The sequence below is a fragment of the Chiloscyllium plagiosum genome, chromosome 21 (genome assembly GCF_004010195.1).
Source record: "Chiloscyllium plagiosum isolate BGI_BamShark_2017 chromosome 21, ASM401019v2, whole genome shotgun sequence".
NCBI lineage: Eukaryota > Metazoa > Chordata > Chondrichthyes > Orectolobiformes > Hemiscylliidae > Chiloscyllium > Chiloscyllium plagiosum.
This window is the reverse complement of record NC_057730.1, coordinates 1146983-1174795: the sequence shown is the minus strand read 5'-3', so window position 1 is coordinate 1174795 and position 27813 is coordinate 1146983. Positions and strand designations below refer to the sequence as shown.

Sequence of the window (27813 nt, the reverse complement as noted above, 5' to 3'; positions counted from 1 at the left end):
CTAGAGAAACACACTGGTCCTGAACTCTCACTACATTGCTTTTAAAATGCTCCCATTTTCCAAATGTAAATTTATGTGCAACTAGCTTCTCCTAATTTCTGTCGGTCAGATCCTGGCTAATGATATCGATTGGCGTTCCCCCAATGTATTCACTTACCTTCTGTACCCTTTTCATAATGACAATGAAACTTTAAAGAGTTATTGTCACTGTCCTCAAAATACTCCCCAACTGACACTTCAACCACTTGACCGGCTTCATTTCCTACAATTAGGTCTGTCACTGCCCATCTCTAGTAGGACTTGCCTGTGTGCACTTTAAAAGTTCCATCCCGTTTAGTCCTTTCACACTGAGGTGACTCCAGTTAATGTGAGCAAAATTGGAATTCTCTACAACTATAACAAGAGTGTCATGGTTCCTCAAGCGGCACAGCACCAGGGGTTTGATTCTAGCCTTGGGTGACAGTCTGTGGACTTTGCATGTTCGTCCGATGTCTGCATGGCTTTCCTCCAGATGCTCGCATTTCCTCCCACAGAACAAAGATGCGCAGGTTAGGTGGATTACCCATGTTAAATTTTCCAGGGAACGCAGGGTTACTGGGACAGTGATGGGTGCAAACTTTTCACACCATCGGAATTCTATGATTTATAACCCTCTTCCTCTCACATCTGCTCCTTTATCACCCTCTGAATGTTGGGAGGCCTATAGTAAAATCCCAGCAAAGCAATTGTCCCTTCTTTATTTCCAAGCTCTACTCAAGTGGCCTAATTTGAAAAGCCTTCTCGAACATCTTCCCTCGTTACTGCAGTGATGGTCTCCTTTATCAATAATGCAATAACCCCACTTCTCTTACATCGCCCCCACCCTGTCATGCTGAAACTTCTATATCTTGGAATGTTGAGCTGCCAATCCTGTCCTTCAACCATGTCTCAGCAATTCCCACGTGCTGATCAATGCTCTTAGTTCATCTGCTTTACTAGTCAGGCTCCTTGCATTAAAATAGATCAAATTTTGCTTTCCCGATCTCCCATGTACATTGTCCTGCCCATGTCTTTTAGGCCTGTTGGACTGTCTAAGTATTCCTTCTAAATCTGTCTGAACCTTGCTCCCGACTTTATGTCTGCTACGTGCCCCATTGCCCTGCCAAATCAGATTAAAACCGACTCAACAGCACAAGCAAGCCTCCCAGCAAAGGAGATTTTAAAATTCTATGATTCTCTTTACTGGGTTGATCAAGACAGGCAATACAGACATGCAATACAATGGTAAACAGTAAACAGAATCGAAGGCAGGACTGTACAGAAATGGGTCCAGCAGCTCACATTATGCTTCAATAATGAGAATGGCAGCATCCTTCAGTAATGTTTGGCATGAAGCCAGGTTTCAGTTTTATTAGGCTTAGCATGAATTATGGATTTTATTCTTTGGGTCCCATACATCAGGTTTCACTGAGTCAAACCCAACAATTAGTGGATCTAATTTAACTGCCATTTATCCATGTACAATGGAGAGGTTTCAACAATTTATTTAATGTAGTGAAGCTCTGTTAATGGGGGAATTAGAGCATCTGTAAGATGATACTCACTAAATCAGAGAAAGTTGTACATGTAAAAACATAAGAAAACAGAGCAGCACTTGGCCACTCAGCTCCTCAAGCCTGTCAGGCCATTCTTTTTGATTATTAGTGAGTATCACATCCTGGGATGGGAATAATCCTGGGATCGACGACAGGGGGCTGGCGGGAAGGTAAATTGATCCTATAAAAGCTTACCATGTGAGTCAGCAGCCTGTATTTTTCCTGCAGGAGCAGTGAGACCAAGGACCAAGGGGCTGCTGGAAAGGTAAATTAATCCTATAAAAGTTTATGTCAGGAAAAAACGTAGTGCATGCTGAGCAGGAGCAGACATGGGACAGCTGAGTATGTGAGGTTATATATTTGGGCGGTTGTGTTACCCGAAATACCACTTAGGTATTGTCTCCCATCTATCCTCATCCTCGAACCAAAAAAAAGTTCTGTGTGCTGATTTGGTAAGATTACCAGGTTTTTTTTCAATAGTCTCTTTGGGAATTTAGATTAGTGGGAATATTTATTAGGGCAGTTGAATGCTCCTCCTGTAGAATGTAGAATGTTGGGAAGTGCACCCAACTCCAGCTCCTCGGAAATCCCATTGGGGAACTGGAGCTGGTGTTGGACCAATTTCAGATCATTAGAGGGGCCGAGGGAGTATTTGAGAGAAGTTACAGGGAAGTAGTCACACCTCAGGTACAGGATGAATGTAGATGGGTTACAGTCAAGCAACGGAAAGAGAACAGGCAGACAGTGCAGGAATCCCCTGTGGCCATTCCCCTCAATAACTAGTATACCGTTCTGGATATTGTTGGGGGGTGGATTTATCGGGGTAAGCCATGGGGTGCATGTCTCTGGCACAGACACGATCAGAGACATCACGTACCCTTGCACCTGGGAGGCAACATACCAAACGTGAGTCTCTCTCGTTCCCACAAAACCGCCTATCTGTGCCACGAACTATCGAGTCCCCAATTACTACTGCTCTGCTCTTCTTCGCCCTTCCCTTCTGAGTAACGGGGACAGGCTCCGTGCCAGAGACCTGGGCCCCGTTACTTACCCCTGGTAAGTCGTCCCCCCCACAAGTATCCAAAACGGTATACTTGTTCTTGTGGGGAACGGCCGCAGGGGGTCCCTGCACTGGCTGCTTCCTCCCAGTCCCCCTCATTGTCACCCATCTATCTGCCATCTTTGGAGTTACTACTTCCCTATAACTCTGATCTATGACCCCCTCTGCCTCCCGAATGATCCGAAGTTCATCCAACTCCAGCTCCAGTTCCCTAACACGGTCTTGGAGGAGCTGGAGATGGGTGCACTTCCTGCAAGTGTAATCGGCAGGGACGTCGATGGCATCCCTCACCTCATACATGTTGCAGGAGGAACATTGCACTGCCTTCACTGCCATCCCTCTAAAGCTAACTTGTATTTAAAAATAAAAAAAACTGGGTCTAAAGAATACAACAAGCAAAATTCAGCACTGACCTACTTACCAAAACAGGTGTTATTATTAGGTTAGAGGAGGAGGGCGGGTGGGAGGCACTACCCGTGTAGTGCCTCGGGTTCCTCTCCTTCGCGCTTTTAAAGGGGGAAAAAACCTACCCAGGTAAGCTTACACTAACTGCTTCCCGGTCTCGGCTGCCCCTCTGGTCGTCGTCACTTCCCCCTGGTGCTCCCGCTCTTTCTGTGAAGAGAGAGTGAAAGAGAAAAAAAAACACCGCTGCCCGCTACCGGTAAGTACTTTTAAAACCAAACGGTCTTACCTTCGCTGCTGCTCGCACTGGAAATGACCGACGGCTTCGAAGGGTGAGTATAAATACTCACCGCTTTCCTTCCCGGCTGCCCCTCATTCTCGAACCAAAAAAAAGTTCTGTGTGCTGATTTGGTAAGATTACCAGTTTTCTTTTCAATAGTCTCTTTGGGAATTTAGATTAGTGGGAATATTTATTAGGCAGTTGAATGCTCCTCCTGTAGAATGTAGAATGTTGGGAAGTGCACCCAACTCCAGCTCCTCAGAAATCCCATTGGGGAACTGGAGCTGGTGTTGGACCAATTTCAGATCATTAGGGGGGCCGAGGGAGTATTTGAGAGAAGTTACAGGGAAGTAGTCACACCTCAGGAACAGGATGAATGTAGATGGGTTACAGTCAAGCAACGGAAAGAGAACAGGCAGACAGTGCAGGAATCCCCTGTGGCCATTCCCCTCAATAACTAGTATACCGTTCTGGATATTGTTGGGGGGTGGATTTATCGGGGTAAGCCATGGGGTGCATGTCTCTGGCACAGAGTCTGTCCCTGTTGCTCAGAAGGGAAGGGGATAAAAGAATAGAGTATTAGTCATTGGGAACTCCATTTTTAGGGGTACAGATAGGAGGTTCTGTGGGAACGAGAGAGACTTGCAGTTGGTGTGTTGCCTCCCAGGTGCCAGGGTCCGTGATGTCTCAGATCAGGGAGGGTTTCAGATACCTGGATAATTGCGGCTCATTCTGGGGTAGGTGGGACATCTATAAAAGGGAGGGTCTACACCTGAACCAGAGGGGTAGCAATATCATTGGCAGGGAGGTTTGCTAATGTTGTTCGGGAGGGTTTAAACTAATTCAGCAGGGGAAAGGGAACCTTAATTGTAGCTCCAGTGTACAGTAGTGAGTAGTGAGGTCATGTATAATGTTTCAAGGTTGCAGGAGTGTACTGGCAGGCAGAAAGGTGGTTTGAAGTATGTTTACTTCAAAGCCAGGAGCATACAGAATTAGGTGTGTGAACCTGGGTTGGTAACTGGGACTTCGATGTTGTGGCCATTTCAGAGACATGGATACGGCAAGACAGGAATGGTTGTTGCAGGTTCCAGGTTTAGATGTTTCAGTAAGATCGAGGAAGGTAGTAAAATGGGGAGGTGTGGCATTGTAGGTCAAGGACAGTATTATGGTGGCAGAAAGGACATATGATGAGGACTCGTCCACTGAGGTAGTATGGGCTGAGGTTATAAACAGGAAAGGAAAGGTCACCTTGTTGGAAGTTTTCCATAGGCCTTCAAACAGTTCCAGAGATGTAGATGAAAGGATTGCAAAGGTGATTCTGGATCAGAGCAAAAGTAACAGGGTAGTTGTTATAGGGGACTTTAATTTTCCAAATATTTACTGGAAATACTATAGTTTGAGTAATTTAAATTATTTTTGTCCAATGTGTGCAGGAGGGTTTCCTCACACATATGTAGATAAGCCACAAGAGGTGAGGCCACATTGGATTAGGTACTGGGCAACGATCCGGGCCAGGTGTTAGATTTGGAGGTAGGTGAGCACTTTGATGATAGTGACCACAATTTGGTTAAGTTTACTTTAGCGATGGAAAGGGATAGGATTATAACGCAGGGCAAGAGTTATAGCTGGGGGAAAGGCAATTATGATGCAATTAGGCAAGATTTAGGATGCATAGGATAGGAAAAGAAACTGCAGGGGATGTGTACAATTGAAATGTGAAGCATGTTCAAGGAACAGCTACTGCGTGTTCTTGATAAGTATGCACATGTCAGGCAGGGACGAAGTGGTTGAGCGAGGGAACCGTGCTTTACTAAAGAAGTTGATTCTTTGTCATGAGGAAGAAGGAAGCTTATGTAAAAATGAGACATAAAGGCTCAGTTAGGGCACTTGAGAGTTACAAGTTAGCCAGAAAGGACCTAAAGACAGAACTAAGAAGAGCCAGGAGGGATCATAAGAAGTCTTTGCCAGGTAAGATCAAGGAAAACTCTAAAGCTTTCTATAGGTATATCAGGAGTAAAAGAATGCAATGCAGCAACATTAGGGCCTGTCAAGGACAGTAGTGGGAAGTTGTGTGTGGAGTCTGAAGAGATAGGGAATCACTAAATGAATTTATTTGTCAGTATTCACACGGGAAAAAGATAATATTGTCAAGGAAAGTACTGAGATACAGGCTATTGGACTAGTCGAGATTGAGGTTCATAAGGAGGCGGTGTTAGCAATTCTGGAAAGTGTAAAAATAGATGAATCCCCTGGGCCAGATGGGATTTATCCTATGATTCTTTGGGAAGCCAGGGAGGAGATTGCAGAGCCTTTGGCTTTGATCTTTATGTTGTCATTGTCTACAGAATAGTGCCAGAAGACTGAAGGATAGCAAATGTTGTCCCCTTGTTCGTGAAGGGGAGTAGAGACAACCCTGGTAATTATAGACCAGTGAGCCTTACTTAGGTTGTGGGCAAAGTATTATAAAGGATTATAAGAGATAGGAATAATTTGATTCCGGAGAGTCAACACAATTTTGCGAAGGGTAGGTCATGCCTCACAAACCTTATTGGGTTCTTTGAGATAGTGAGCAAACAGGTGGATGAGGATAAAGTCGTCGATGTGGTGTATATGGATTTCTGTATAGCATTTGATAAGGTTCCCCACTGTAGGCTATTGCAGAAAATATGGAGGCATGAGATTGAGGGTGATTTAATGGCTGAGATCAGAAATTGGCTAGATGAAAGAAGGTAGGGTGGTGGCTGATGGGAAATGTTCATCCTGGAGTTCATATGCTAGTGGTGTACTGCAAGGATCTGTTTTGGGGCCACTGCTATTTGTCATTTTCAAAAATGACCTGGATGAGGGCATAGAAAGATGGAATTATAAAATTTCAGATGACACTAAAGTCAGTGGAGTTGTGGACTGTCCGAGAAGGATGTTGCAAGTTATAAAGGGAAATAGATAAGCTGCAGAGCCTGGCTAAGAGGTGGCAAATGGTGTTTAATGAGGAAAAGTGTGAGGTGATTCGCTTTGGAAGGAGTAACAGGAATAGAGTGTACTGGGCTAATGGTAAAATTCTTGGTAGTGTGGATAAGCAGAGAGATCTTGGTGTCCATTTGTATAGATCCCTGAAAATTGCCACCCAGGTTGATAGGGTTGTTAAGAAGTTGTACGGTGTGTTAGGTTTTATTGGTAGAGGGATTGAGTTTCAGAGCCATGAGGTCATGTTACAGCTGTACAAATTCTGTTGCGGCCGCACTTGGAGTATTGCGCACAGTTTTTGTTGCCGCATTATTGGAAGGATGTGGAAGCATTGGAAAGGGTACAGAGGAGATTTACCAGGATGTTGCCTGGTATGGAGGATGTTGCCTGGTCTTATGACTTGTGACTGTTTTCGTGAGGGAGAAGAAGGTTAAGAGGTGACTTAATAGAGACATACAGGATAATCAGAGGATTAGATAGCATGGACAGTGAGACCCTTTTTCCTCAGATGGTGATGGCTTGCACGAGGTGACACATACTTTAAATTGAGGACTGATAGAGATAGGACAGATTTCAGTGGTAGTTTCTTCACTCAGAGAGAAGTAGTGGAATGGAATGCACTGCCTGCAACAGTGGTAGACTCGCCAACTTTAAGGGCATTCAAATGGTCATTGGATAAACCTATGGGCTGATAATGGAATAGTGTCGGATAGATGGGCTTCAGATCAGAGGCACAGGTCGGTGCATCATTAAGGGCCGAAGGGCCTGTACTGCGCTGTACTGTTCTATGTTCTATGTTCTATGTTCTAAATGTTCGCCCAGCTAACATCACCCACAGCCCATGCAACAGCAATGAAAAAATCCTCGGGACATCTGAATAATGTGGATAACTCAAACTCACCGTAGGCAAACACAATACACGTAGTCAAATTCCTTGAGTAAGATACAATAAAAAGAAGAGAAATGAATAACCAGATAATCTGAAACAGAAACTGCTAGAAAAACTCAACAGGTCTGGCAGCATCTAGGGACAGAAAGCAGAACTAATATTCCGGGTCCAGTTACCCTTCTTCAGAACTCAATATAATCTGATTTTGGTTGTGTTAGATGAGAAGGATGTCTCTTTAAAAATGATGTTATAGGAATGTGAAAATTGAAGTGGTCAGCATGAAATGTCTTCGTGACCCTGTGGAAAATGGTGAGGGTGGATTTTTTTGGCTGTTCCCGAGGAAATTGTCGAAGTCATTTGGCAGAATGCCTCAATGCCAGAACTTTCCAATAAGCACCAAGAGATTGCTTGGCTGGTGGTGAGAAAGATTTTTCCGTCAGATCCTTCCTACACACCCAAATTCTTGTCCCCTTCACACATTGTCGTTGAGGTGGCTGTATCATTGTCTATTACCTTGTGGAATTTGCCTTTGCAAAACAGCTCTGGAGAGAGATGCAGTAGTTTTTTACCCTGAGCAGCTCCATGACAGAGGATTCCAAAGTCTGCTGTAACATCTGGGTCTCTAAGTGTGACAATGTTGAGATTGTTTGGACTGTCTAAGGTCTTGGACTGAATGCTGAGGGATTCACTAAAACTTGGAGAACACACTGTGGAGACGCTGTCCAAAGCTTGACTGATACAGTATGACGGGTGGTTGGAACTCATGTAAAACCCTTTTGGCTGAATGCGTCAGGGAATGTTTGACATGCAATTGGACACAGCAAATACAACCTGGAATGGCAAATATAGCAATACCTAGCATTGCATTGAAAGAAATTTATTTGTATTACATTTATGTTATTTTAAATTTCAACTGATAAATAAAATATCCTCTCAAATTTTATTCTGTCATTGGAAAACAAATGTAACCTGTTCTTTGAATTTACTTAACCAACAAATATATTCATTAATATTGAATTTTTAATGGGGGAAGTATACTAAACCTCTACTTGTGGATGTTATATATGTCATTCGAAACATTAGCTGAAAGAGAGAGTGGGGGGGTTGTAGATATTTTACATTTAGAATTTGACGAAAAGTTACAAGTAAAGAAGTTCACATGAACAGCACAGTTCTGGTATAAATCAACATTATCAAACCTGCTCAAATTCCATGCTTGCAATAACAGGAAAGCCAATTACCTGATCGTCTATTTTGTGTGCTATGCTGCTGGCTCCTTCATCAAGTTCGGATTCATTAATGGGACGGATTCGAAGAGCCACCTGCAAGTATGCAAGTTGAAGAGGATATTAATGTTCACATCTTCATGCTGCATGGTCAGAACTCCAAACAATGGCTTTTTCTAATTCAAGAACATCACAGAGGAGGTGGCATCTTAATCATGACATTTTCTGTAGACTGACCTTGTCAAATACACAAATGGGCTTTCACTGAAAACAGGGAAAGAATACCACACGTGTTTAGGCTTTTTAGGAATGGGTTTGGGAGATAAAGAGCCAGGAAGGTAAACAGATAGATAGATTCCCTACAGTATGGAAACAGTCCACAACAAGTCCACAACAAGACCGTCCGAAGAGTAACCAACCCAGACCCATGTCTATGTTTACTCCTAACACACCTAACACTATGGGCAATTTAGCATAGCCAATTCGCCTGACCAGCACATCTTTGGATTGTTGGGGTAACCAAAGCACCCGGAGAAACCCAAGCAGACATGGGGAGAAAATGCAAACTCCACACAGACAGTCACCCAATGCAAGAATTGAATCCGGGTCCCTGGTGCTGTGCGGCAGCAGTGCAAACTACAGAGCCACTGTGCCGCTCTCAATGGTGGTGTGCCGTTGCTTCACACCATCATGCCATTTTGCCAATGGTAGGAATATTGATCATCGTGGCCTCCAAGAGCACAATGGAGCCAGAGGGACAAACAGAGAGGAGCTGGAACAATTCAGCCTCAAGCCTACCCTGCCACCTGACTGATCTGATTGTGACCTTGACTCCATTTTGCTGTCTACCCTCAATAACCTTTCACTCCTTTCTTAGTCAAGGATCTATTCACCTCAATCTCCACAGATACACAGATAACTTTTGATGTAAAGTATTTCTTCTCATTTCTGTCTTAGTTGAGAGACCCTTTAGATTGTGTCCCTGGTCCTCCACTGAGGGAAACACCCTCTTAACTGCCCTCAAGGTCTTATATATTTCAATAAGATTATATTCATTCTCCCAAAATCTAATTGAGTTCGGCCAGAACCTGTTCAACCATTCCTCAGAAATTAAAGGCCACTGCCAGGCTCGCATCTTTCTCCCACTGGAAAAGCTGCTACTGAGGAGGTCTCCATTTTGGCACTTGATGGCCCACAAGGGGGTTCTTGGTGGACAATGGTCACCCTCAAAGTAAATGGTGCTAGCAGTCTACATACAGACTTGTTCCTAGGTTTGAGCCATGGGGAGAAGTTAAACAGGCTGAATAGGATTTACATGCATTTGGAGAGATTAGGGATACTCCGCATGGTTTTTGTGCAAGGGAAATTGTGTCTCACAAACATGATTGAATTTTTTTTGAGGAAGCAACCAAGAAAATTGATGAGGGCAGAGTGGTAGAAAAGACACTGTTTACTTGGACATTAATAAAGTCTTTGGCAATGTTCCGCATGGTAGACTAATGAGGAAAGTTAGATCACATGGGATTCAGGGTGAGCTTGCCAACTGTATACAAAATTGGCAAGTGACAGAGAGTAATAGTGGAAGGTTGTTTTTCAGACTGAAGGCTAGTGACCAGCAGTGTTCCACAAGGATCAGTGCTGGGTCTCATTTTGTTAGTCATTTATATAGATGATTTAGGTAAGAATATCGTCGACATGGTTAGTAAGTAAGTGGATGACACCAAGATTGGTGGTATAGTGCACAGTGAAGGAGATTATCTAAGCTTACAAAGAGATCTTGATCAATTGGGTCAATGGGCTGAAGGGTGACAAATGGAACTTAATTTGAATAAATGCAAGATATTACATTTTGGTAAACCAAAGGCAAGACTTACACAATTAAAAGTAGAGACTTGGGCATTGTTAGAGAACAGAGAGATGTAGAGGTTCAGGTACATAATTCTTTCAAGTTTGCACCACATTTGGTTAAGAAGGTGTTTAGCATGCTTGCCTTCATTGGTCAGACCTTTGAGTATAAGGGTTGGGACATTGTGTTGAGAATGTACAGGATATTGGTAAGGCCTCTTCTGGAGTTCTGTGTCCAGTTCTGGTCTCCCCTGTAAAAGGAAGGAAACTATTAAGCTGGAGAAGGCTTAGAAGAGACTTCTCAGGATGTTGCTAGGAATGGAGGGTTTTAGTTATAAGCAAAGGTTGGGTAGGTGGGGACTTTTTTCATTGGAGCGTAGGAGATTGAGTGGTGACCTCTTAGAGGCTTGTAAAATAATGAGGGGTCCAGATAAGGTGAATGCCTTTTCACTAGGGTAGAGGATTTCAAGACTAGGAGACATATTTTTAAAGCGAGAGAAGAAAGATTTAACAAAAACATGAGGGGCAATTTTATGCTGTATGACCCAATGGCTGGGGCTTTTTTCCCTGGAGCGTTGAAGGCTTGGTGAGGGGGCAATAACCTTATAGAGGTTTTATAGGATCATGAGGGGCATGGAAGGATGAATAGCTAAGGTAGGAGAGTTCAAAGCTAGAAGGCCAAGCTTTAAGGTGAGAGGGGAAAGATTTAAAAGGGACCTGAGGAGCAATATTTTCACACAGAGGGTGGTGCACATTTGGACCTATTTAAAAGGCATCATATACATGGGTATATGAATTGGAAGGAATAGAGGGATATGGGCTAAATGCTGACTAATGGGACTAAATAAATTAGGATATCTGGTCAGCGTGGACAAGTTGAACCAAAGGGTCTATTTCAAAGCTGCATAACTTTATGACTCTATGACTGCTCCCATGTTGCCAGAGCCTGATTAACTAATATGAGCTCCCTAGACTGCACAGACCTGTCTTAGACAGTACACTGCCTTCCATCAGTCCTCGGCCTTCAATCAGTCCTCATCCTGTAGACGTGATTCCTCCCTCACCCAACCCAACATGATGCTAATGGTGGAGGCACCACCACTTAGAAAGCCCAATTACCCTCAGGGCCAGATTGTTAGTGGTACTTCACTGACTGCCATTGGCAATTTGCAGCCCCAGATGGCTCTAAGCAGGATAGACTTTTAACTTCAGCCCCAAACCTCTCTAACCAAAGAAAAAATCCAGGTGTAGTTTTCGACCTGTGACAAATAGCACAGTTACCTAAAAATAAAATTATTCAGTGTACTGTGGGACTATTTAGTGGCATCTCTCAAATGTTCTGGATATAGATATAATAAATCCTACTGAATGACTACGAAACATTAAATAAGACTAAAAAAATTCGTAAGCAATGACAGATATAAAACCCTTCTCGTTGCTGTTCATAGTCACTCATCTGTGTGATGTTCCCTTTCATTTGAATTGTTGAAATGTAAACTAATTGATTTTTATTTGGAGACACGATGACCAATCATTCCCATATCTATACACTGATACATTGCTTAACAGCACCTACTTGTTACCCCATTTCCAATATACAAAATCTGTTTTTTCTTTTACCTCCCCTCCCGAACATTGAAAAGCAACTGTATGATACAGATGTGACTTTCTTCTTTTTTGTTTTCTATTTCCTATGATTTAGAATGATGAAAAAAAGACAGGAAACAAACTACATTGGCAAACTAACAAAGAATATAGAAACTGACAATAAGAGCTTCTTGAAATATATAACAAGTAAGAGACTGGCCAAAGTGAACATAACCCTTGAGGAAATGGGATACTTTGTACATCCCATTAATACTAAAGAATCTGGGGGGCAATTAAGTCTCATCTCCAACACTAATGAAGTTATATTAAACAAACTAATGATGCTAAAGACAGATTAGTTTCCTGGCTTTGATGTCATGCATTCTATGATCAGGCTACAGAGATGCATTTGTTGTAATTTTCCGAAAGTTCTTAAACTTTGGCGGTTTTCCAGTCCTCAGGTATTTCTCCAATGTGACAACCCTATTCAAAAAGGGAGCCAGGCAAAGAGTGAGTAACAAAGAGGTTAAGCCTAACATCTGTTGTTGGAAAAATAATGGAATCAATTATCAAGGAAGTAATAACAGAACACTAGAAAATCAACATTTAATCAAGAAGAATCAGCATGGCTTAATGAAAGAGAAATTGCACCTGACTAATTTATCAGAGCTTTTCAAGGAAGTCTCAACCAGAGTGGATAGAGGGAACAAATGGGTGGGTATTGTATTTGGACTCTCAGAAGGCATTCAACAAACTACCTCGCAAAAGATTAAGTCATAAGTATTGGAGGTAGTATCTGGTATGGTACAGAATTGGCTAAGGTGCAGAAAACAGCTTGTGGGAAAAGGGTCTCGTTTTCAGGTTGGTGACCTGTGACCAGTGGAGTTCCACAGAGATCAATGCTTGGCCCACAACTGCTGACAACATATCTGAATGTTGAGTGTGTTGCTGGAAAAGCACAGCAGGTCAGACAGCATCCGAGGAGCAGGAAAAATCGACATTTCAGGCCAGAGCCCTTCATCAGGAATCAGCCTGCTTCTCGATACTGCCTGACTTGCTGTGCTTTTCCAGCAACACACACTCAACTCTCATCCCCAGCACCTGCAGACGTGACTGTCTCCTAACACATATTAATGACTTGGAGGAAGGGAGCAAACGTACCATAGCAAAATTTGTAGATAACAGATTGTGTTTACAGGGAGATATTGATAGGTTAAATAAGTGAGCAAAAACTTGGTAAATGGAGTATAAAGTGCGAAAATGAGAAGCTCCTCATTTTGGAAGGGAGAACAAAAGAACAGTACAGTTTAAATTCGAGAAAAATGCAAAAAGCTGCAACACAAAGGGGGTTGTATGTACTTGTGCACAAAACATAGAAAGCTGGCACAGCAGGGAATCAGGAAGGCTAACGGAATATTGGTACTTATTTCAAGGGAATAGGCATATGGTGAGACCACATCTGGAATAAATGAATAGTTTTGATTCCCTTATCGTAGAAAAGACACACTTTCATTGGAAGCAGTTCAGAGAAAGTTCACTCAGATGATCCATGGTATAGAGAGATTGTCTAATGAGCAAAGACTAAACAGGCTGGTAGTCTACTCATTAGAGTTTAGAAGAATGAAAGGTGATCTCATTGTAATATATTGAATTCTTAAGAGGCTTGACAGAATAAATGCTGAGAGGATGTTTCACCTCATGGAGAGTCTAGGACCAGAGCACATAGTCTCAAAATTAAGAAGTGTCAACTTAAGACTGAGATGAGGAGAAATCTCTTCTGAGTCATTGGAACTCCTTGCCACAGAGAGTTGTGGGGGTAAAGTATTGGTGTGTATTTAGGGCTGATTATAGATAGATTCTTGATCAGTAAGAGAATCAAGGATTTTGGAGAAAGTGCAGGAGAGTGTACGTGAAGTCAGTCATTGAGGGGCCAAAAGACCTACTCCTGTTCATATTTCTTATGGTCCTATGGTCAGATGCTCACTTTAGTTGCTATTTGAGATGAATTGGGTCTTTCTTCTAATTAGCTTAAATCCACAAGTGTCCTTGTTGGGCAAACAATGGCCTAAACCGTTCCCCATGGAATTAAAATACTGATGGAGAGAAGAGGTTTATAAGTAATGAATGGATTTGCACCCAGTCCCCTAACCACTCCATGACCCAGTTCCCAATAGAAAACGTGTTAAACATTTGAATATTTCATTCACCAACTGCAAGTATTATAAATGAAGTTTATGGTAGTGATTCTTCCTTTAATGTCGAACTACAAAGTTCTGAATATATTCCAATTTCTGATCACACTGGGCTGTTGTGGGGAAGCTGAAACTTCTGAATTAAGGATAAAGGAAACTTAAAAAGAAAACTATCCTTCTGAGCAGCCAGAGTGAAGACAATAGCGGACATTTCTGACCAGTTTCCATGGTCACAGTGACTGAAAGGGGGAGCTAGGAGGCAAAGGAGAAAATTTAGACTGGAAAGAGGGTCTCTGTAATGATTGGAACCAGGTTGACCTAGTTGACTATGAGGTCCTTGATTGAACTTGTTAACCTGTGACAATCAGAAAGCCCTGGCTGACCAATATAGCCAGATTAAAATATATACGTAACCAGGAAATTTAGAATCCCCTCAGTCTCGGGAGTGGACTCTGTGTTGATTAGGCTACAGTCAGTGTGTTACTGCTGCTATTGGTTTCTGCTTTTTGGAGGAAACCTGAGCTGGCTGGTTTACAAAGTCAGTTTTGTTATTTTTTTTATTATTGAGGAATGATTTCTAAACTGCTTGATTTACATTGTCAATGTGTTACAGGTGCAATTCAGTTGTCATCAGGGAATTGTTTCAGTGGCTGGTTACAGCCTGTGTTACTCTCTTTTTGAGAATTTTGTGGCAGGGCTTAGCCCTTGGACTCTAGTTTTCTTTGGGTTTTTTTGTGTGTATGTCTTCACTGTTTTGGTGTTTGGACTGAGCCCTTGTGAGAAAATACAACTCTCTAAATGAGCTGTTCCTGTGGGTAGGCCTGACCCTTGTACTAGGCCTCTGAAAACTGAATTTGGGAGTGGACCAAAACCCCTATGAGTTAACTGCACCTTTTACAATGTATTGTGTTCCTGTGAGTGGGCCATGGATCTCCAAGGATCAGCCAGGATTCTATGGAGACAAAACACCTGTGGGGCGTGCACTTGTTGCCTTTAGGAGTGGACTTTGCCCTCTGTGGGTTCTGTTTTTAGCAATTGACTCTGCAATTTGGAATGGACTCTATTTCTGACTGTTGTGGTTTTGTTCGCCGAGCTGGGAATTTGTATTGCAGACGTTTCGTCCCCTGTCTGGGTGACATCCTCAGTGCTTGGGAGCCTCCTGTGAAGTGCTTCTGTGATGTTTCCTCCAGCATTTATAGTGATACATCAGAAGCGCTTCACAGGAAGCTCCCAAGCACTGAGGATGTAACCCAGACAGGGGACGAAACATCTGCAACACAAATTCCCAGCTCGGCGAACAGAACCACAACAACGAGCACCCGAGCTACAAATCTTCTCCCAAACTTTCTATTTCTGACTATGTATTTTCCATACTGGAATCGACTCTACATTTTGAAGAGAACTGTTTATGGTAATGGACTATGTATCAAAAAGGACACTTGGTAACTGATTTGTTGGGTTTATCACCTGCACGGTCTTGTCCCTGGGTGTGGGAGGCTCATAGGGAGACAGCTTTCATGACAACCTGAGAGTGGGGTAGGGTAGGCCATCCTGTGAACCTGAAGGTTGGTAGGCTGTCCTGAAAGCTGGACGGTGGGTAGGCCACCCAGTGAGAGCTGGCAGGGGTGGGCTAACTTAGAGTGACTGGAAGGTGGGAGGGATGGGGGGCCCTTACTGGGGGTCTGATTTTATGCATTTTCAAATGTAATAGGACTGTCCAGTTAACAACTGAAACTGGATTTGAGGTTTGTCCTCGTTTTCCCTGAAAACTGGCTGAACAGTAGGGTTTGGGGCCTGGCTTTGCTGTTTCTCTGTATACAATACTAATGTTAGCTGTTTGTAAACTGTATTGTTTAATAATTTTTTTTTAAAATGCCAGATTTTAAAAAATGAGGAGACTTAGAATCCCCTCAGTCTAGGGGTCTGACTCTGTGCTGGCTGGACCATAGTGTTACTGCTGCTATTGGTTTCTGCTTTGTTTTGGTGTTGGGGGAGGACCTGATTCCTGAACTAGCTGAATTATTTAGCCAGTTTGTAAACTGGCATTCCTTTTTTCATTAAGGCCTGATTTCTAAACTGACTGATCTACCCAGTCAGTGTTTCAGGTGTAATTCAGCCCTCATTAGGGAATTGTTGTTTCACTTGCTGGGTACAGCCCGTTAGTCCTTTTTTTCAAAGTGAAATAGTATGTTGATTTTGTGGCAGGGCTTGTCCCTTCTATTCTGGTTTTCTTCCTTTTGAATGTGTTTTCACCTTTTTGGTGTTTTGGACTGAGCCCTTTGAGAAAATACACCTTTCCAGTTGAGCTGGCCCTTTGTGGGTGTCTAGGCCTCTGTAAAGATTGAATACGTATGTATGCTGTGAGGTAACCAAACCCCTGTGAGTTAACTGCATCTTTACAATGTATTGTGTTCCTGTGAGTGGGCCTGGTCCTTTTTTAGATGGACCAGGCCTCTGAAGACTGAACACCTGTGTGTGGCGTGGACTCTGCCTTTTGGGACTGGACCAAACCCTTGAGTTAACTGTAGCTTCACAATGTACTGTGTTCCTGAGAGTGAGCCTGGTTATCCTTGGAAGAGCCAGACCTCTATGGAGACTGAACATCTGTGTGTCTGTGCTTTGAGATTAGCATTTGCTGTATCCTAGAGTTTGGGTGTGGACTGTCTTGGTACTGGAAATTGTTTTGAATTTTGTGAATTGTTACTGTATGTGGGTTTTATAATTAACTGTTTTGTGAGCCAGAGTGGGCTAGTCAGTACATGGGGTGGCTGTGAGCTGGAGCTGGAGGGTCTATGATTTTGCCTGAAGGAAAGTGGGCTGAGTGGGCGTCTTTGTATGCAGGGTGGCTGGGTCTAGGCAGCCAACAGCATGCTCATAGGAAAACTGGTCAAGGGAGGGCAGCCAGTACACGTGCTGACCAGGGGCTGGAGGGTTGATGATCGGCCTGGAGGAAAGCTGGCTGGGAGGACCCTGTCAGTACGTGGGGTGGGTGGGCCAGGCAACTGATAGTGTCCTCGCAGGAAAGCTGGTATATGATAGGCTGGTCAGTACATAGGGAAGCTGAGCCAGATGGCTGACGGCAGCCGGTAGGAAGGTCCTCTGGGGAGGACTGGTCAGTACACAGGACGCTGGGAGCCGGACAGCTGATGGCCAGTCAGTAGGAACACTGGCCAGGAGAAAGGGTCACTTAGTACATACGGTGGCTGGGTGCTGCAAGGCCAACAGTCTGACTGCAGGAAAATTGTTTGGTTAGTACGCAGGGTGAGCGGGTGCCAGTGGCTGATATCCATCCTGGAAGAAAGTGGGCTGGGGAGGGTCAGTCAGTACATGGGGCAGTTGGAGACTGAAAGGCTAATAACCAGCTCATAGGAAAGTGGTCTGGGGTAGTCCAGTCAGTATGAAGGGCGATTGGGAGCTGGGTGAATGATGACCAGCCTGGAGGAAAGTGGAACTAGGAGGGTTGATCAGTACACAGGGTGGCCAGATACCAGAAGACTGATTACTGTCCTGCAGGAAGGCTAGACAAGGACTCTGATCAGTGTGATGCAGATGGGTGTTAGGTGTTTTTTATACAGCTATATTGGGTTGTGCTCTATGCACTTTTTTTTATTACACTGTTTTGTCTGTGTTTTACTGTCATCTTTGTGATGAATGGAAGTAGAGTTTGAGGTTTGTCCTCATCTGCCTGAAAACTGGTTGACCAGTGGGGTTTGGGGTATGGCTTTGCTGCCCTTTCTCCTGTATGTGGTGTTTTTTGTATGAATTTGTGCTTTAACTGTATTTTGTACTGTTTAATAAAAATAACCAGGAGAACACCACCTGCCCAAACATGACGCGGCTGCTGGGGAAAAGAAGCATTATTGCTGTTTGGTGGTAGTGTGGGGGTTTATATTAAAAAATGTATAACCAGGAGAAAAGGCATTGCTTGTCACTGACCACTTAGGTGGTTTTTCTTTCCTTCCTGGTGGTGGAAGACAAATAAATTTTTCTGCATTTTGTTGTTTCTGTGTCCCACACCTGTGCACACACGACATGGGTGCTGGGGAATAAATAGCATGACCACTATACATAACCAGGAGATCAGAATCTCCTCAGTCTGGGGGACTGACTCTGAGCTGGCTGGGCCACAGTCAGTATGTGCTGCTGATGTTGGTTTGTGTTTTTGGGGGGGAAACCTGTTGGGTTTATCATCTGCACTGTTTTGTGTCCCTGGGTCTAGCGGGCCTCACTGAGCAGGGAGGATCATGGGTCATCTGAAAGCTGTCAATCTGAGAGCTGGAAGGTGAGTGAGTAGGGTGTCCTGAGAGCCAGAGGGTGGGTAGGCCACCCTGATGCCAGTTGCCCCAAGAGCCAGAAGGTGATAGACTATTCTGAGCACTATCATCCCAAGAAGGTGTAATCGTATAGGCTGTCCTAGAGGTGGCCTGAAGGTGTCAGTGGTCAAGAGCCAGAAAACCTGTGGGCTGCCCTGTCCATGGTCATTCCAGGGAAGGGGACAGGCTGTCCTAGAGGTGGCCAGAAAGGTGTGTTGGTGCAATCCATAGGTTGGATGGCATGTCGGGATGGGCGAGAGCCAGATGGTATATATGGGCCGACAGAGAGCCAGAAGGTGGGTAAGCTGTCTTCAGCACTGTCACCCCAGGAAGGTACTGGAGCAGGCAGCCCTAGAGATGGCTGGAAGGGCAGTTGGGGAAGCTGGAAGTTAGGAATGTAATCCTGGGGAGGGGGATGCCTTAGTAGCCAAAAGGTGGAAGGAATGGGTGCCTTGCTTTGTTGCTGGACAGGGCTGTATTCTATGTGCTGTTTCTCATTTGATTGGACTGTCTTTATGGATTTGCTGTTACTTTAGTGGTGATTGAAAGTGGGATTTGTCCTCCTTCCCCTGAAAACTGGTTGAACAGTAAGGTTTGGGGCCTGGCTTTGCCACCTCCTTTCCCCTGTAAATTGCTGTTTCTTGTATACGGCTGATCATGTTAACTGTTTGTAGTTTGTACTGGTTAATTTTTTAAAAAAAGCACCTGCACACAGGCAACATGGGTGCTGAGGAAAATAAGCACTACTGCTGTTTGGCTGTGTGGGAATTTGTATTTTTTAAAAAATATAACCAGGAGAAAGGGCATTGTTTGACACTGGCCACTTGGGTTTTTTTTTCTTCCTGGTGGTGAAATAAGAAGTTTTCTGCACGTGTTAAAGTGGAGATTTGAGACAGCCCAGGGAATCCCTTGTGGACTCAGCTGTAAAGTCTGTCTTGGTTTGTCCTGGAGATTGTATTCTTTGGAATTCTAGAATAAAAGCCTCTTAACAGTTTAGTTTAACTTTAGTCATCCCTTTTTTCACTAATAGCATCACGGTTACAACTTAACACTGAATACCTATAAGCTAAACTAACTAGGTTCTAATAATCTGGGAGAGCAGGCTACCAGCTCTTCAAGTGCCCCAGCAGGCTAATCCGATGTACTGATACAAAGGCTTCCTTTATGCAATTTTTTAAAGAAACATTTGTATGTTTTTAATTAGACAGGTAACTGAAAGACAATAATTTGTAAGGAAGAAAAGTTAATTGACACTTGACTGATCACTCCTACAGGCCCTAGGCCATTCATCAGATGGGAAAAATCTACCCAGCCGAGTTAGGCACCTGCTAGCGAGAAACTGAGGTACCAGACTGAGCTAATTGGAGAGTTCATAAGGTAACCTTGCACAGATCACATGTCTGACATAATATTTTACAAAATGGCTTCTTAGCAAGCAAGGCAAACTTTTGACCATAAAATGGCTTCCTGACACATTTTGCCAGAATCCCTTCAATGTTAGGCTTAGAATAATTTCTCAGCTAGGAGCAGACTCCTGCTTTTTAAGCAGTGAATCATTCTGAGATGTTACCGTAAGGTTGCAATTAAACTGACTCATTAGTCTTCAAATTGAACATGCTTGCTTTCCAGGGTTGTGATTCAAATTCAAATAAGACATAAGATCTGATTAGTTAGAATTGACAGTGGAGCAGTCTGTAGAGTGGTCTGCAAGGAAGTTAAAGCTAACCCAGAATCTCTACTGTTTGTCATTTTACATAAATGATTTGGATGTGAGCATAAGAGGTACAGTTAGTAAGTTTGCAGATGACCCCAAAATTGGGTGTAGTGGACAGTGAAGAGGGTGATTACAACAGATCTGGACCAGATGGGCCAATGGACTGAGAAGTGGCAGATGGAGTGTAATTCAGATGCGAGGTGCTGCATTTTGGGAAAGCAAGTCTTAGCAGGACTTATACACTTAATGGTAAGGTCCTAGGGAGTGTTGCTGAACAAAGAGACCTTGGTGTGCAGGTTCATAGCTCCTTGAAAGTGGAGTCGCAGGTAGATAGGATAGTGAAGAAGGTGTTTGGTATGCTTTCCTTTATTGGTCAGAGTATTGAGTACAGGAGTTGGGAGGTCATGTTGCGGCTGTACAGGACATTGGTTAGGCCACTGTAGGAATATTGCATTCAATTCTGGTCTCCTTCCTATCGGAAAGATGTTGTGAAACTTGAAAGGGTTCAGAAAAGATTTACAAGGATGTTGCCAGGGTTGGTGGATTTGAGCTATAGGGAGAGGCTGAACAGGCTGGGGCTGTTTTCCCTGGAACGTCAGAGACTGAGGGGTGACCTCCTACAGGCTTACAAAATTGAGGGGCATGGATGGGGTAAATAGGCCAAGTCTTTTCCCTGGGGACAGGGAGTCCAGAACTAGAGGGCATAAGTTTAGGGTGAGAGGGGAAAGATATAAAAGAGACCTAAGGGGCAACTTTTTCACACAGAGGGTGGTAAGAGGGTGCTGCCACAGGATGTGGTGGAGGCTGGTACAACTGCAACATTTAAGAGGCATTTGGATGGGTATATGAATGGAAGGCTTTGGAGGGATGCTGGGTGCTGGCAGGTTGGACTAGATTGGGTTGGGATATCTGGTCGGCATGGACGGGTTGGACCGAAGGGTCTGTTTCCATGCTGTACATCTCTGACTTTGTGCTCCTCCAAGGATTGTTTAAATATCCCTTATGTGGCTAAATTAACTACATTGGCAGGTAGGGTATTCCACGCCCTTACCACTCTCTGCATAAAGAACCTGCCTCTGGCATCCATCTTAAATCTATCACCCCTCAATTTGTAGTTATGCTCCCTCGTACAAGCTGACCTCATCATCCTAGGAAAAGGACTTTCTCTGTCTACCCTATCTAATCCTCTGATCATCTTGTCTGTCTTTATGAAATCTGCTCTTAGCCGCCGCGGCCTTCCCAATGAGAACAGATCCAAGTCTCTCAGCCTTTCCTCATAAGACCTTCCCTCCAGACCAGGCAACATCCTCAGAAATCTCCTCTGCACCTTTTCCAATGCTTCCACATTCTTCCCAAAATACGGGGACTAGAACTGTATACAATATTCCAAGTGTGGCCGCACTAATTTTGTATAGTTGCAGCATAATATTGCAGCTCTGGAACTCAATCCCTCTACCAATGAAACTTAACACACCATTTGATGCCTTAACAGCACTATCTATCTGGCAACTTTCAGGGATCTATGTATATGGACTCCAAGATCCCTCTGACATGCACACTACCAAGAATCTTTCAATTGACCCAGTACTCTGCCTTCCTGTTATTCTTCCCAAAGTGCATCACCTCACATTTAGCTACATTGAACTCCATTTGCCATCTCTCAGCCCAATTCTGCAGTTTATCCAAGTCCCCCTGCAACCTGTAACGTTTTTCCAAACTGTCCACTACTCTACTGACTTTTAAAGTCATCTGCAAATTTACTAATCCATCCACCTATGCCGTATCAAAGACACTTATAAAAATGACAAACAGCAGTGGTCCCAAAACAGATCCTTGTGGCACACCACTAGTAAACGGACTCCAGGTTGAATATTTCCCATCAACCACCACTCTCTTTCTTTCAGAAAGCCAGTTTCTAATCCAAACTGCTAAATAACCCTCAATCCCATGCCTCTACGTTTTCTCCAACAGCCTACCATGTGGAACCTCATCAAAGGCTTTACTGAAGCCCATGTATACCACATCAACTGCCCTACCCTCATCTACATGCTTGGTCACCTTCTTCTCAAAAAACTCAGGTTTGTGAGACATGACCTGCATTTGACGAAACCATGTTGACTGTCTGAAATCAAATTGTTGCTTGCTAGATGATTATAAATCTCATCTCTTTTCCTTTTCAAAACATTTCCTACAACAGAAGTAAGGCTCACTGGTGTATAATTACCTGGGTCATCTCTACTGCCCTCGAACAAGGGCACAATGTTTGCAATCCTCCAGTCCTCTGGTACTAAGCCTGTAGACAACGATGACTCAAATATCAAAGACAAAGGCTCTGCTACCTCCTCCCTAGCTTCCCAGAGAATCCTCAGATAGATCACATCAAGCCCAAGGGACTTGTCTACTTGCACTCCTTCTAGAATTAATAACACCTGTTCATAACTAACCTCAATCCTTTCTAGTCTAATATCTCGTACCTCATTCTTCTCCTCTACAATATTCTCCCTTTTTCCGAGTGAAAACCGATGAGAAATGTTCGTTTAGCACCTCTCTGATCTCCACAGGGTTCAACTTCCCACTTCTGTCTTTGACTGGCCCTATTCCTACCCTAGTCATCCTTTTTATCCCTCACATACCTATAGAAAGCTTCAGGGTTCTCCTTTTATTCTATTTGCTAAAGACTGCTCGTGTCCTCTCTTTGCTCTTAACTCTCTTTAAATCCTTCCTAGCTGATCTGTAACTCTCCATTGCCTCATCTGAACCATCATGCCTCATCAACACACAAGCCTCCTGCTTAACAAGAGATGCAACATCTGTGGTAAACCACGGTTCCCTTGCCTTGTCACTGCCTGCCTGCCTGACAGGGACATTCCTATCAAGGACACGCAATATCTGTTCCTTAAACCAGATGCTCATTTCCATTTTCTGCATCCACTGCAGTTTGCTACCCCATTCTATGCATCCTAATTCTTGCCTAATCGCATTATAATTGCCCTTGCCCAATCGATAACTCTTGACCTGTGGCATGTACCTATCCCTTTCCATCGCTAAACTACATGTAACTGAATTCTGGTCACTCTCTCTAAAGTGCTCACCTACAACTAAGTCAAAATCTGGCCTGGTTCATTACCAAGCACCAGATCCAGTGTGGTCTCCCCTCTTGTTGACCCTTCGACATACTGTATCAGGAAACCCTCCTGTACACATCCGACATACTAAAGTTATAGCATTTCCAGTCAATGTTGGGGAAGTTAAAGTCCCCCTTAATGACCACCCTGTTCCTTTCACTCCTGTCCAGAATAATTTTGCCAATTCTCTCTCCCACCTCCCTGGAACTCTGTGGTGACCTATTTTTAAAAAAACTCCAAACACTGGACCTCTCCTTTCCTGTTTCTATCCTCAGCCCACACTACCTCAGACGAGTCCTTGTCAAAAGTTCTTTCAGCCAGTCTTCTATTTTTCTTGACTGACAAGGCCACACCTTCCCACCCCATCTTTTACCGCCTTGCCTGTTCTTAATTCAAGATCTGTACCCTAGAACCTGCAACATCCATTGCTCTGTCCAGGTCTTTGAAGTGGCCACAACAGTGAAGTCCAAGGTACCTATCCATGATGCAAGCTCACCTACCTTATTTCAGATACTTCTGGCATTGAAGTAGACACACTTCAAACCAGTTTGCTGTCTGCCAGCACATTCCTGTGAACCTGAAATCCTGTCCCTGTCCTCCCTACTCTCATCCTCCTGTGCACTGCAAGTACACCTCCGGTTCCTGCTAAGCTAGTTTAAACACATTCAAATAGCACCAAAACATTTCCCACCCAGGATATTGGTACCCCTCTGGTTACATTTTTAGAGGTTGTATTTAATAATTAATAATAGCTATTCAATATCATCATAAAGTCCTAAAAAGCAATTAAATTCAATCCATAGCAGATAAGCACTAATTTTCTACTAGCTCCAACAGCCTCAGCACTAAAATGGTCTCTCTCTCATGTCCTTTTGAACTTTCAAATCAGGGTTTTGTGACAGCAAAGTTTTTTTTTATTGTCTGCCCCACTTGCAAGAGGTAGTAAGAATCCATTATAATTACAAAGGTTTTGATAGTAGAGTTTTGTTTTAGGTCAGAATCAAACATTTGGAACGGCTGTGAATGTTCTCACTTGGTGTCCAGTTCACACAAATTCACTGATGCTAAGGCAAACGTTCTTAATTGCCTTACAGCATCCTGTTATCACTTGGTGAGCCCACCTGTCCTTATTTTCTGCATTCCTTGAGTTTCCCCCCTTTTTCTGAGCCTTCCTGCCTGTCTATTTTCTAATGTAGTAAATGTGTTCTATATTTCAGCATTACATTTTAGTCTAAATGTTTATAGCCTTAAACATGAGAAAGATTTTATTCACTGTGTCCTACACACACATGGGTGCCGGGGAGAAATAAGGACTACTGTTTGGCAGTAGTGTGGGGGATTAAAACAAAGAGGGCGGGGGGAAAAACATAACTAGGAGATTTAGAATCTCCTCAGGAAAGATATAACCTAAATATAACCAGGAGAAAGGACTGTGCTTATTGCTAGCCACTCTGCTGTTTTTGTATTCCACCACTGGGAAGAAAAATTAAGCTTTCTGCGCTTGTTGTTTCTTCACTGTCTTACACCTACACAACATGGGTGCTAGGAAGAAATTAGCACTACTGCTAAGAAAAATCACCGGGAGATTAGAATCTCCTCAGTTGAGAACTGATTCCGAGCTGGCTGGCCACAGCCAGTGTACGGCTGTTGGAGAACTGATTTCTGGGTTGCAGCCAGTATGTACTGCTGTTTGTTAGAACTGGTTCCTGAACTGGCTGGTTAAAGCCAGTGGCACTGCTTGAGGAACTTGAGTTCTAAGATGACATGGCAACGTGACCTGGCCTTGTGCTGTTGGCTGTTGAGTTGTGCCCTCGCAAGTAGACCAGCCCCCTATGTGTGGACTGCACCTTTGTGTATGGACTGTGCCTCTGTGAATGGAACCTGTTCTCTCCAAACAATACAATGCAGTACAGGCCATTCAGCCCTTGATGTTGGGATCTGTGAAACAATCTGAAGCCCATCTATACTTCCAAAGTGAAGGTGGGCCAGAAGATTCATAGGTAATCACCAAAACTGTCACCCTAACAACCAGAAGGAGGGTAGGCTGTCCTGAGTGCTTCCATCCCCAGGAAGGTATTGGGACAGGCTTCCTAGAGGTGGCTGGGAGGAGCACAGGAGTGGACAGAGAGGCTGGGAGGGGTGCAGGGGCAAGCAGAAAACTGGAAGAGGGGTTAGAGCAGGATGCCTCTAATGGGTAGGGGCAGGCCATTTGCTGGGCACAGCTTCTATTACTTGGTTGGTTGGATTTGTTTTGTACATACGTGTAATGTTTTCTCTCTAATAGGTTATGGTGGGATTTGGGGTTTGACCGTATTTCCCTATAAATTGATTGTATGATGGGGTTTGGGGTCTGGTTTTTCTGCCCCTATTTTTGTATGATTTGTTGTTTCCTGTTGACTGTTTTGTATTTTATACAGTTTTAATAAAATATGATATAACTGGGTAAGAATCTCCTCAGTTCAGGGGACTGACTGAACTGGCTGGCCATAGTCAATGTACTGTTCACAAGTAAGTCAAGGGTGACTTGGTGAAGGGATACTGGCATCTGTGCACTTCTTTCAGTCCCCTGCCCTCATTAAATATATGGAGAATCCCAATTGCCAATCAGGTATAGGAATGGATTGAGGATTACGTTTCCCAGGAACTTGAATAAGAGAATGCTGCTATACTTTGCTACATTGGAATATTTTGGGAGGGTGATTAAGAATGAGGACCATATCAACAGTGTTGCCCATTCCAACTTGTATTCAGCTTATCATTGTTTCATAACATAAAACAAAATCTGACCAATAAGTGACTGAAAACTGCAGGAATATTCATTTAATGTTGCTCTGTTATTGAAGTCATCACAACAAAAATTATATCAGGAATTAAACTCTGGCAAACGGGCCAAATTCAACAAGAACAGCTTACATTTAGAAATTACCTTTTTAATACTGTAAAATGTAAGAGTGCTTCACAGGAAGTGTAATCTAATAGGAACCAATGCGAAGCTGATGAAGGAGACAGATCATTGTCAAAACTGGGAGGTATTATGTTGCATTCCAAAGAAGGTGAAGGCGTTTGGGAGAGCTGAAAAATGTGTTGCTGGAAAAGCGCAGCAGGTCAGGCAGCATCCAAGGAGCAGGAGAATCGATGTTTTGGGCATAAGCCCTTCTTCAGGAATGAGGAGGGAAGAGCTGTAAAGAAATGAAGGGCAGTTTTCTAAATGGTCAGGTGAATCAAGTGTGGGATGAAAAGTCCACAGGTTAGTGAATAGCTGGTTTTATAACAGTGCAACAATGTGAGGAATAATATGAATGAGATAAGCATTTTATTCCAGATCCAGTGATTAACTTAAAGTACATTTTCCAGCTGTCAAACGGGATTTAAAATAAAGTCTCCTGGAGCAGTAGCTTAAGCCTCATGGTTAATGCTAATGTTCCCAAAGAATATAGCACTGGAAGATCCGTGTAAATAAGGCATGCAGCGTTCAGAAGGAGAACAAATCAGTGCCCCTACATTTCTTTTTCAAGACAAACTCAAAACCAGTTCCATTATCTTAAATTGTAGACACTGTACAATATTATTCACAATAATCTCATGTTCCAGCATACAATATAATAGTTATTGTTTTGAATGGTGGCACCTAATTGACAGACATCCTAATTAACCTTTCCCCAAAGGTACTGTCCTCGTAACATAATGCTCATTGTTTGATAGTGAACAAAATCCTACCTTTATTTTTTCAGCAAGATTCATACTGCATATTTTGATTCTATATTTCTTGCATACTTAAAGAATTATTTTAAAACTTAGAATTGTGGAATTGCAGCACTCTGCTTCTAACACTGTGACACAATCTTGATTATGAGGTCATTTCATATGTTCAATTTTGTTCTCTTAGGGAATTTTCTTTTTAGCATTTGGTCAATGTGGCAGCCTACTGAGAAATGGATGGAAATACAGTGAGCAGACCATCATTGTTGGACTCTCATTTTGACTGAAACAAGTTACAGTGCAGCATGGTGGTTCAGTGGTTAACACTACCTCACAGTGCCAGGCACTCAGGTTTAATCCCTTCCTTGGGCGACAATCTGCATGAAGTTTGCAAATTCTCGCTGTGTCCTGATCCTTGTGGCATTCCACTGGTCACAGGCTACCAGTCTGAAAAATAACCCTCCACCTCTTCTACCTTTTTGAGCCAGTTCTGTATCCAAATGGTGAGTTCTCCCTTGGTGTGCAGGTTTATACTTCCTTGAAAGTGGAGTCACTGGTAGATAGGATAGTGAAGGAGGTGTTTGCTATGCTTTCCTTTATTACTCAGTACTGAGTACAGGAGTTAGGTCATGTTGCGGCTGTACAAGACATTGGTTAGGCCACTGTTGAAATATTGCGTTCAATTCTGGTCTCCTTCCTATCGGAAAGATGTTGTGAAACTTTGAAAGGGTTCAGAAAAGATTAACAAGGATTTGCTAGGGTTGGAGAATTTGAGCTATAGGGAGAGGATGAACAAGCTGGGGCTGTTTTCCCTGGAATGTTGGAGGCTGAGGGGTGACCTCCTAGAGGCTTACAAAACTTAGGGGCATGGATAGGATAAATGGACAGTCTTTTCCCTGGGGTCGGGGAGTCCAGAACTAGAGGGAATAGGTTTAGGGTGAGA

At 43.4% G+C, this 27813-nt stretch overlaps 1 protein-coding gene across 1 annotated transcript in view; it reads right to left on the bottom strand.

Annotated features, from left to right (window-relative positions):
* Positions 1-27813, bottom strand: part of si:dkey-26i13.8 (kinesin-like protein KIF19) — a 207935-nt gene that overhangs the window by 161862 nt on the left and 18260 nt on the right. The window contains exon 2 of the mRNA XM_043711105.1: positions 8411-8491. Coding sequence (XP_043567040.1) covers positions 8411-8491 — 81 coding nt within the window. The remainder of the gene's footprint in view (positions 1-8410; positions 8492-27813) is intronic.